At 41.2% G+C, this 11,717-nt stretch overlaps 1 protein-coding gene across 2 annotated transcripts; it reads left to right on the top strand.

Moving 5' to 3' along the window:
• The first annotated feature begins 1,066 nt into the window (after positions 1 to 1,066).
• Positions 1,067 to 9,625, top strand: LOC115046725 (zinc finger protein PLAGL2-like). 2 transcript variants are annotated; one of them, XM_029507286.1, is made up of 3 exons: positions 1,073 to 1,203; positions 3,368 to 3,405; positions 4,356 to 9,625. In XM_029507286.1, the coding sequence occupies exon 3, from the start codon at positions 4,775 to 4,777 to the stop codon at positions 6,056 to 6,058; it is 1,284 nt and encodes a 427-aa protein (XP_029363146.1). In that variant the 5' UTR covers positions 1,073 to 1,203; positions 3,368 to 3,405; positions 4,356 to 4,774; the 3' UTR covers positions 6,059 to 9,625. The 2 variants fall into 2 exon arrangements, with proteins under 2 accessions (XP_029363145.1, XP_029363146.1); XM_029507285.1 differs by lacking the exon at positions 3,368 to 3,405 and having other exon boundaries at positions 1,067 to 1,203.
• The last annotated feature ends 2,092 nt before the right edge of the window (positions 9,626 to 11,717 follow it).

Below are 11,717 nucleotides of genomic sequence, written 5' to 3'. Positions count from 1 at the left end.
GCATTAAAAGCGACAAAATGCAACGGGTCCATCAGACCCACAAACACTGGCTGAGTAACAACAATATGAACATCACACAAGGGTTAATGAGTGGCTTTTTTTGCCACTCTTTATCCATCACAGGTGTGAATAGACGTTCTCTTCATCAAATGTAGCAGTGAGTAAAGCTGAAAGATTACTTCATCAGTAGATATGAATAATGAGATCAGAAGACTACACTGGATCCTGCTCACAGGTTACCTCAGGTCATTTTCATCCCAGCAGTGGATCTGAATTCCCCACCCACCATAGTAACTGCTACACCAAAACAGACAATTTCAAAGAAAAAAAAAAACGTATCAAGTAATGAAGAACATAAAACCGATTTTTTAAAATAATAACTTAAACTGTGAGCACACATTAGGGGACATAACATAAACAACATTTTCAGACCATTTGAACACAGACACACACTCTCTCTGGTATCATTCACCCTAGCTGTGAATGTATGAATCTGAGGAGGTCTAGAAACATTCATGAAATTTGAACTATTGCTGTGGAATTTAAGAGTTGAACACAGGAGATTTACAGAACAAGTTTGAACATAGTTTCAAGTTTAGAGTATGAATAAATAGCAGTTCAACAAATACATCAAACATTTCCATAATTGGGGCTATCGGATATTCTAAACAATCATCTTAATTATAAAACACGCAAACAAGCTTTGACTTTGAGAAAATTAAATGATCATGTCAGTACCACTGTGGAAAACATCTTTGGGTGAGTCTTTATTATTATTGTTATTTTTTTTTTTTTCTGCGACTGTTATAAAGCAACATACACTTGGAATGTAGACATGTCTTTATTTGATGTAATAACACATGTAGAATGAAGACATTATCCAACTGAGCAGTATACATGGTTCAGTTATCACGGCGCCCTCTCGTTTTATGTTGTGTGTGACAGTGAAGTTTATGAGTAGGCAAAACAAACGCCTGCGGGGCCGGTGTATGATTCGCATCGGCAGCATCCACCATCAGGATCTGCTGCTGGAGTTCCTCTGAGCCCGGGGCGTGACGTCAGTCTCCCAGAATGCATGGCTTCCAGCGCGGCGCCCAGCAGTCCAGGCCCGCACTCCAGTAAACATTTTTATAACTTGTCGCAAAAATGTCGACGTGTAGACACAATGGAGATCGGATGAAGAACGGAACCGAGGGTAAATCGGTAGGTTGCTTTAAATCCGTGTTTTCCGGCTCGAGCCGGAGTTCAGAGTCGCTCGGTGAAACGCAGAAGAGTTAGCCCCCTCAACTGAAACTCCGACACAACTTAGTGAACCCCTCATCTTTTGTTTTTTAAGCAGCACGCTGGCTCGACTAAGTGTCCAACTCCATTTATCGCCATTTTAATGTTGCATGGTAGGTTTCATCGACGTAAAACCAAACTCCTGTTCGTAATACTACCGGCACTAAAACCACGAAATCAATTATATTTTGAGGACGCCACGAAGCTAGCAGTGAAATGTAGCCCCGGTCTGGTAGTGACCCTGTCTCGGCAGTCTCCATTATACTAAGCACCGTCTCTCCGGCCAGGGACCATCAACAAGCTGGAAGCACCCCTCTTCAATGAAGACACTTTACCCTCTTCACTTCACATGAAGCAGAGAGTTGATGTACAAAAAAAGTGTGTACGTAAAAGCTTAATGGTAGATGCATGTTGAGGACCCACAAGATGGCACTACAAGCTCCATCTACCTCATTTTACATTCCCCACGAAGGCTTCTGATCGGCTTGTACTTTAGTATTGTGGAGTCGTTCAGCGGTGGTGAGTGTGTTGCAACACTATGCTACTAATGACCCTATAAAGAATAGATCATTGTTATATTGAACTCCCATGTAAATATAATTCAACTATAATGTGTTAATTTGGTCTGAAGCATGGTTATGCTCAGGATGAAAGTTCACCAGGTCCTGACAACACTGGCTGCTCCTCACTTTGAAGCAACAGATTCTGATGAGTCTCCTACGTATTTGGTGATCAAATCAGTTTCAGAGCAGAGAGGAAATTACCATATACGTAACTCATAAGTGGTCATGTGTAAACTAAATGTCTGCAAGTTTTTTTGTATATGTAGATTCTCTTCCTCTGTGCAACAGAGCATCACTGTTTCCAAAAACTAATGAAAGCTCATCAGTGAATGGTTGACATGTTCTGTTGTAACCGTGGCCATGTCATGTCATGTCAAATGGCATCTCACATATAACTTAAACTGGGGCTTTACATATTCTCCAGTTTTTATTATATCCCTGAATGACAGTGTCCGCATATACTCCATCCTCTCCTTGCACTCTAACTACTTACTGCTGACGAAAACACACTAGAAGCTGCACTAGTGGGATCAACATAGAACAGTTCTCTTCTAACTGAAAAGTGACAAAGCAGCAGACATCATGTTTCTAGAATGACCAAAGAGTGTCAGCCATCAATACAGCGCTCCCTGTAAAGTCAGCCCAACTATACAGCTTTTGTCATGTTCTTGCTGTCATGTGGTGACAGCCAGATCTGAACCCAAAGTATAATTTTCTGAGTTTTTTTTTCCCATCTAAATGTCTAAATGTTTTTTGTCAGAGTATTAGCCTCAAATGATAACACGGTTATTTCAAAGCACTTTATATATGGAGCAGGTCGAGACCAAGTGTTTTGTAGAATTATTTAAACTGACCCAACATCCCCCACCACAAGCAAGCACTTTGCAACAGTGGCAAGAAGAAACTTCCTTTAAGGGGCATAAACCTTGTGCAAGACCAGGCTCAGGGTGGGTGGCCATGTGCTTTGACCAGTTAGAGGGAGGATACAAAGTAAATGAGTATTAATGACCGATGCTACTAAAAGTACATCAGTAAATATCAACAGTTTGTGTAAAAAAAAAACAAAAAACAGTCATAATTAATGTGTTAATAACAGCAAAAATAATAAGTCATAGTTCAGTGGTGTGCATTGAGCAACAACATGGGGGCAGTGTTGATTCAGCACCTGTAGGAGGGGAGTAGGCGGGAAAAATATACACTACGGGAAAGGGAAGACACAAAGTTAATGACAGAATAGTGATACAAATGCATGTGGGAGAGGTTGAGGTGTCTGAGAGAGAGGGGCTTTGAGAGAGTTTGTATTTTGTAGAGCAACAAACTAAAGATTTGTATAGGAAAAGACCAGTCCACTATATATATATATATATATATATATATATATATATATATATATATATATATATATATATATATATATATATATATATATATATATATATATATATATATATATATATATATATATTATTAATAAAACTAAAATGTTTGGGTCAATAATCAATTTGTGATTTTTTTTTTTTTAGTGTTAATGTTGACAAAGTTTGGAGCAACAGAACCACTAGTGAGTATGAAAAACTGATATGCAGTGTCTCCATTGAATAAACAACGTAGAGGATATGAAATATTAATTTTATATGTAGCAGACATGTATGGCTTAGTAGCTGTACCTTCCATGATTGTAATGATTGTAATCCTTTTCAATCTTGAAGGGATTCATCCATATGGGTCCTGTTGACACCATGACATCAGCAAATTGTCAGATTAAAAAAAAAAAAATATCATTGCCCACTAAATTTCATTCTCTGTAATATGACTAATCACTAATTTAAACAACATTTGGAAGAGGAAACATTTGCCTGAGCTTGATGTGGTCATAGGGTTTGGGCAGCATAACTTATAACACTAACACTGTCAGGTTCGGTCAGGTTCAGTAGCAAAACAACAATGCCTTCTACCTAGTGATACAGTTAAAACTGTCTATATAGTGGAGGTGATGTTACCTAGCCTTCTCTCACTCTCTCTTTAATTCCCTTAGTCATGCCTGATCATTGCCCATATATCTTGATTTCCTGCCTGTTTCTGGCCAGATTACCCCTGCAGTTCTTGAAGAGTGATCAAGCGATTGTCTCCAATAGGAGTAAATGTTCAATTAGAGACCAGGTCCACAGTGGAAGCAGATCAGTGTCAAACACTGATGTTAATATAATGTGGGTTACATTTCTTGCTGATGCAGGTATTTAATCATCCTTGTTTCTTCAACCAATGAAAGATGAGGTTGATAAAACCCAATTGGGGACTGTCCATGGGGGTCTATGCCATTGTTTTCAATGGTTTCTGTCCTTTCACACTACAAGACAAACCTTGAGTTGTCAAAACAGATGCAACAGTATGTGAAAATCTCTGTAGTCTACATTCTACTCTTACAAAGTAATGCAATGTCAGTTTAGCATCTAGAATAGAATGTTTGAAACTTTGGGCATCAATAGTGACACTGTTGTTTCTTATCCGCAGGTCTGTGGAGATGCTGAGCAGCTGCTCTAATTCAGCTGATGTGACCAACGCTTTCAGGGTGGCTCAATACTGAAACTGACTGTGGGCCAACAAAAGAATTCTCCTTAGGAAACAAATCCAGCCGGAGCTTCCAAAGCTCCTAATCAGAACAGCCCTTGGGGGGTTGCTATGGCATCTGCTGTAACACAAAGTGCTGGACACAAGTTTGCCCCAGAAAGGCAGTATAGTCATTGCCACAAGAAATCATCAGTCACCAAGCACTTAGCACTAATTCTAGCACTCTTGAGTTAACAACAGCGTTCTGTAGGCTCGTGGTGAGCTCTGTGGAGAATACTCATGAATCTTGTCTGTGTTTGCTCAGGCTCTTTGCCAGAGTCCCTGTGCTGCAGCAGAGCCAGCAGTGTTCCTTCTATTAGACCATGTTCCATCAGCAAGATCATCTGAAAAGCCACCAGCAGGAGAGCCAAACGACCAGCAGGCAACTCTTTCACTGCCAGGAGTGCGGCAAGCAATACAACACCCAACTGGGTTATCGACGCCACCTGGTGGCATCCCACAGCGCCTCAGCAGTTCTCCCCTGCCCAGAGGGGGCACCCTCCTTGCTGGAGCACCTCGGCAGCCATACAGACCGGCCTCCACCATTAGAGGGAAACACTAATTCTGCTGTGGCAGTACGTGAGAGGAAATACTCATGCGAGCGTTGTGACCGCCGCTTTTACACACGTAAGGATGTGCGACGTCATGCTGTGGTACACACTGGCCGTCGTGACTTCCTGTGTCCACGCTGTGCCCAACGCTTTGGGCGTAGAGACCACCTGACCCGCCACCTAAAGAAGAGCCATGCCCAGGAGTCAGGGTTGCTGCCGACTTGTGTTCCGAGTACTCCAGTAGCTACATCGACCCCTGCCACACAGTGTACAGTGAAGCAAGAACCTAGCCCTGTGACCTCTGACCTAGGCTCCATTTCTAAGGAGCCAATGGAGACTTTCTCTAGAGACATGTACAACTCCTACCCCATGGCCAGTCCTGTCCCGGGTATGGGCCACCCTCAATGTCTCATGCAGGGCTCCTTGTCTTCAAGTATGGGTGTAGGCCGCCACATGCCACATCAATCTTCTCACCACCATCATCTGCAGGCCCCAGCAGCTGCGCAGCAGCAAACCTACACTAACATGGCAAGGTACCAGCATGGATCTACCTCATATCCCCGTTCAGATGTGGACAGTTTCCTGCTGGACCTGCAGAGTGCACCCCCACCTCACCTAAGTAATTCCTCTACCTCTACTTCTACCTCCCCTCAGAGGGAGGTTCTGGGTGAAGGCGTGGGATCTAATGGTGAGCCCCACCTACTGTGCCGCAGCCCTGCTGTCTCCTCTGCCGAGGTGTCCTGTTCCACCAACATGGAACTCGGGCCTCTGCTTGGCTTCTTACCTTTCAGTCTGCCGCCCTACAGCCCTCACGTAGGAATGAGTGGGTTAGTGATGAACTACCCACCTGCCACCACTACCACCGCTTCTCCATCCTCCTCTACTGGGTTTTGCTCCCAGGCCCCAGGTCCTTTCACCTTCTTCCAACCCCCCCAAGTTCATGTTTCCCAGGGCCCTGGATCCCACAACCACAGTCAACTACCTCAGGCATACAGCAGTGCTGCTATGAGCACTTCCAGCTCCCTACCTCACTACTATCAGGCTTTTCAGCAGTGACCAGCTCTGTCCCACAAACACTGCTTTTGTTGTGCTCATAGGTTTTCCATGGAAAGAGTAAAAACATCTTTATTGTAAAACAGATGTTTAATTATAACCTGTCAGTGCTTTTGATGCTACTCTTTATTAGTTTATGATAAACACAACAAAGCACCTCATCAGTATTACCTCATTATTTAAAAGGATGCCTTTAAACACATGAGCCACGTGACCTGACAAATAAGCGGTAGAAAATTACAGAGAACACATGAAGAAATGTAGATGGTCTCACTGCAACCAAAACAGACCTGTTTCCACACTTGTAACAGGTGCGGAGAGTGATCTAGGTTTAGATTTTTCATCCACTTGTGCACCATGTTAGAGAAAAGCTTACCCTCTTTACCAAAGGCGACTGATTGGAGCGGAAACAGCCTTAAACAGAGGGAGAGAATGCAATTGTGCGTGTACTGAGTCCCAGGCAGAGAAACTGAGTAGCACTCCTAGCCTGTCATTTGGTGGTTAAAGCATTAAATCAGCTGTGACGTCTCTCAGCAAATCAAACAGTAACATGTTTTTGGAGTCCCTGCATCTGAATGTCAGTCTCAGGTTCTGATGGACTGTGCTGGAAGTATATGAGAAGGGACCATCACCACGGTAACACAAATACTAATGCTACATAGCTACTTTTTGTCTTTTTTTTTTTGCTATATTATTTAGTGTCTTTAGATTAGGAAGCACTTAAGTTTAATTTTTAACATTGTAGGTGGCTAAAGGTCAAAGTGACCATAAAGGCAGAAAGCTGCTGATGTCTACAAGTAAAATTTTAGTAAGACCTTTTTTGTTCAGAGCATTTAACACAGTGCAACCTGTAGGATATTGCTGAGACTACATGTCCAGTTTCTCCTCTTTGCCTCAAGGGTGCATTTGAGGATGGTGCAGCAGCTGTATCTATCTGCTGCGTTTTAATTTTAAGCAGAACTCTGGAAAGTCCAGGGGCCAACTCTGTCACTGACCTCAGAACTTATGCCTGTCCCTTTAAAAGAATATATCTTTCCAGGCTTGGTAGAAAAGCGCTGCGATAAAACCCACATCATTGAATCCCTAAGATGTTCAGAAAATTGTAATGGGAATATTGGTATTACCTTGTCACAGGTAATCACCTTTAAGGCTGTAAAGTAGAAAAATAACAGCCCAGTGACGGAATTTCTATGTTCCTGAACCCAGAGACTTGCTTTGTCTCTCTGAAAATGCATGTAAAGGTCCTCACAGATATATGCAGAGAAATGTGCTGTTATGGGTAATGTTGCTTGCAGTCCTGTTGCCATGCACTCCTTGTTAAACTGAGCTACACAAACTACAGACACATGCAAATCAAACAAGCTGATTTGGCAATTGAATTCCTGCCACGATGCAGCTTCTAAGCCATCAGGTAAAAAATGCTTATACTTTACAAACCAACAACGTGCACCCCTGTGCATGTTAATATACCTGCAGTGTGTATGGATGGCAGCAGATGTTATGTACTTCTCTTTTACCAGCCAATATAAGTTTCTGTTTTTAATGCTTAGACAAACTGTTTCTCAACCTCTGGGATGCTAAATGTAACTGTCACTGCCGTAATCGTTTCTTGCTTACCTCTAGACTCCCATTTGGTGATAGCAGCACTTTTCAATATATTAATCTAATAATGTATGTGTCTGAGATACTGCCCCATTTCTATGTTTCACAGTGCATGTTGGCAGCCCTGGTCACATGACATGACCAGGTGCACCTGGGACTGCGCTGTAATTTAGGTAAAAGGAAATGTCAGAGTGCTTTCGTTGACCCACTGGAATTGACTGTGACTTCTCTAATTTTAAAGTCTGACTCATTCTTTCAGAAGAGTGTGGCAGACATTTTACGAAGGTCTTCCAGAGCACTTGTGTCTGTTCATTTGTTTCTGTCACAGAGTCACTGCCGGTGTCCCACAGCCATTTGTCCATGGCTGTGGTGTTGGATCGCAGGAGGTCACGATGCACCTGGGACTAGATGGGGACTACCCCTCTTGTCCTGGTTTAGGAGAGGAGTGACTGGTCTGTTGAGATACGCAGCTCATTGAGTAGTCACACTACAGCAATGCAAAGAATAATGCCAGCAGCCTTTAATAATGGACGCTCCACTCATGAAGTCAGTGACACGCGGAGAGTGTGTAGGAGCCTCCAGCTGGATTTTAAATGTTGAGAATTAGAGCCCGTCAGGGGATGCCCTCCCTTCTGCCTGAATTCTACAAACATGTTGAAGGATGTCTCACTAGATTGTCTCAAGCCTTGAAGCGTTGCACCATGTTTAAAATGCTACTGTTGTGCCTCTTTGTCTAATCGCTCAGCTGGGTTTAAGCACTTATGACATTTCTGAAACGGTTGATTTCAAAGTGTACCTCAGACATGCAGAACAGTGGGTTTCTGTGATTTGTATTTGCTTTTAGTTATGTTGCCTCTTATTTGTGCCATTAGGTTTGAACTGTAAAGCTAGATTTTTTTGGGATCTAAACTCTATCTAGTTCCAGTCATTTACATGATAATTCAGTAAAACTCTCTACCTCTACATTGTTATATATGCTTCTGCAAAACATAATTTGAAATAGTTCTAACTAATTAGGCAGTTTTTACCACTGAAAATTGGGATGTGTTCACAGTTGAACTGGTAGGACTAGGTTCATACAGTCCTGGTTTCATATTCCAGAGTCAAACATAGTCCTCTGTACTTGCCTTTAATGATATTTCTACTTATGTACTACCTCAGAGAAGAGACAGGTGACTGTCCATCTAACTGCAGAAAATGATGACTGTATACTTTTTTCTTTTTTTTTCTTTTTTTTTTTTTTTTTGGTCAGGACAAGCACATGTACTTTGTAGTTCTAATTTTTACTGAGGTTAGCTCACAGCAGAAAGATGTCTCATTTGATGAAAACCACATTGTGCCACTTCACACGTTGTGATTTGCTCTCTCTACCTCTTCAGTCTGGAATGTGTACGAAGAACAACATATATATGTTTTCCTCATAGATATTATTGTCATGTGTTTACTTCAGACAAAACAAGTTGTGTGAACACATCAGTGTAGAACAATAATGGCAAATTGTCCATCCTTGTTTTTTTCATGCACTGGGCATATTTCTAAATCAATTTCAAATTGATTAAATTATGACATACACAGGTGGGGCAGAGAGCAGATGATTGACCAATACCTGGCCTCCCTAATAGATGAGTCATGTCGCATTGTCCGTGAACCTATAACTCGCAGTCTGTGAGTTATTAACATGTTACAGTATGAAGTTGGTACATGTCTGCTTTTGGGATGTGTGTATGTAACACAATACTAAACACAAGCTGAAGCATTCCAGACTGAAAATGGAGAGGTGAAGTTGGAATGGGGGCACAGGCTCTTACAATGGTCATTCAGGGCTGTTGTGTTTCCTGCAAGTAGGTCGGTTCAAAGAAGCACCACCATGCAGGTTTTCACAACTTAGTTTCGCTTTAGGTGTTTGTATTATCACTTAATAGACTAGAATACAGCAAAAAGAAAAAGAGTTGTCATTTTCTAATTATCTCAACATAAAGTAATAAAAAATAAATAAATTTTTAGAATTCCATTGTATCCCTGTGTTTGACTATAATGGCGTTGACAAGTGGGAGGTTGAGTCAGACATAATCAGTGTTAGATGAATCTAATCTACACAAACAGAAACATGCCAAAGACATCTGGTCTGGGATCCTGCCCTGAATTGTCTTGTTTTCCATCCATTATCTATACCCTTCATCTCATATGCTCTCCTTACCTATTTGCCATTGTCATCAATCCTTGGCAGCACCTAACCAGCAGAACACACATAGAGGAATCTCATCACCCACCCAAATATCAGTTTATATGCAGATGACAGAGACACGAAGGAATCTTTGAGAGAACACAGAGAATATAGCATTTTGATAGCAGGAACTTTTACCAGGGACCTGAGACCTTTTTGGGGTGACCTGTGTGTTCTGACCAGTGAATTGTGATGCTATTATTGTTGTACTGTCTTAGTGATAACCAGAGGCTCCAGTTATGTTGACCTGTAATCCAAAGGGCCTGGAAGAGGAGGAGCTGTTGACTTCCTTTGTGATAAAACAGAGCGGACATACTGTCACCCTGAAACCGATGAAATGTGAAATGCATGAAAAGTATCTGGCTGGCATAAAAAGCACAGAAACGGTGCTGTGGTGTTTTCACAAACATATTGCAGAAAATTTTAGATATTCATTATAAACTAAGTAGTATAGCTGAATGTAAATACAAATTTACATGCTCAGTGGTTCTATCTTTGCTGAATTGCAATTTTACACACACACACAGCCGTTAATTAATAGTCAGACACACACACACATATATATATATATATATATATATATGTGTGTGTGTGTGTGTCTGAATAAGGCAGAAATATGGAAAATAAAATCCTCAAGCTTTTGTGGGTGCTGCTGAGGCCAAAAGAACTAAGAACCGCCACGTAAAGATAAAATAGTTGTCACACGAACTATTTGATTTTTAAAGCTTATTGATTTTACTATGAATCAAAAGTCTCTCTCTCACTGACTCCAGCTACAATGCATTTGTGTGTTTTAGAGAAATGGCTTTTAAGGCCTAGTTTTTTTTTCTGCATTTACAATATAATATAATTTATACAATGATATTTCATATTATGCGCCAGATGAGTTTATTGGAATCAATAGGGACTATTTTTAGACCAACCTCTAGTAATGCACCCATGTGGCTACACAAGTTGATGATAATGAGAATAGAAATATGACCTCACTGTGTTCAAACCTTGATACTCTTGCCCCTCTGAAAAAAAAGTAGTGAACCAGAAGATGATGGTATGATTCCCAAATTCATACTTTAAAGCAGATAGTGTGGAAATTGGAAGGTGGTGGTCCAACAACCAAGAAGAATTTCATCTAGCCAAGACAAAGTGCTTAAAAAGGTATAAATGAGCTCTCTGCAATGCCAGAAGTTCCTATGTTTTGACATTAATAGAAGAAAAGAATAACAACCCTACGGATTCTCTTCAGCACTATAGACTGTCACAATTGAACTAATGATTTCTGAAGTTGTCATATTTGGCCCGAAATACCTCAGACAGCAAGCATCTGATCGTGTAATCACTCTGGATGACATTACCTTGACCTCCAGTTAAACTGTTAAGAACCTTGGAATTTAACAAGGGGCACACAGCCTTGTATCTGCGTTTCATGCATCTAATGGAGATACAGGGTGGTCAATGCGGATATATGCGGATATATAACTTTTCCTGCCAAACACAAATAAAGACATTATTACTATATTTTAATAAATATTCTACGAATAACAGTGGCTTATTAATTTCATATTAATTTTAAGCCGGAGGCCCTTGGAAGGGGAACGACTTGGAGATAGTTGGTTGAAAAATGAACGAGTTAATTAATTTAATTTGATGCGATGTAAACCTCTGCTTAGGAAACGGGGTTGAGTATCATTTGCCCTATTCTTCAGTCCACTAGGTGGCTGTAATTCATCTGCATGCTGGTTACCAGAAGCATGTCAACCAGTCAACCAGAAGAAGAGGCCCCCGAGGAAGAAGTGCAGACCAATGCATAGACCCCTCAATGACTCATGATCGTACGTC

Source organism: Echeneis naucrates, chromosome 7 (assembly GCF_900963305.1).
Source record: "Echeneis naucrates chromosome 7, fEcheNa1.1, whole genome shotgun sequence".
Lineage (NCBI taxonomy): Eukaryota > Metazoa > Chordata > Actinopteri > Carangiformes > Echeneidae > Echeneis > Echeneis naucrates.
This window is presented reverse-complemented; position numbering and strand designations above follow the sequence as displayed.

What these genes read in the sequence shown, in the direction of transcription:
- LOC115046725 (XM_029507285.1), top strand. Translation starts at nt 4,775, where the DNA reads ATGTTCCATCAGCAAGATCATCTGAAAAGCCACCAGCAGGAGAGCCAA.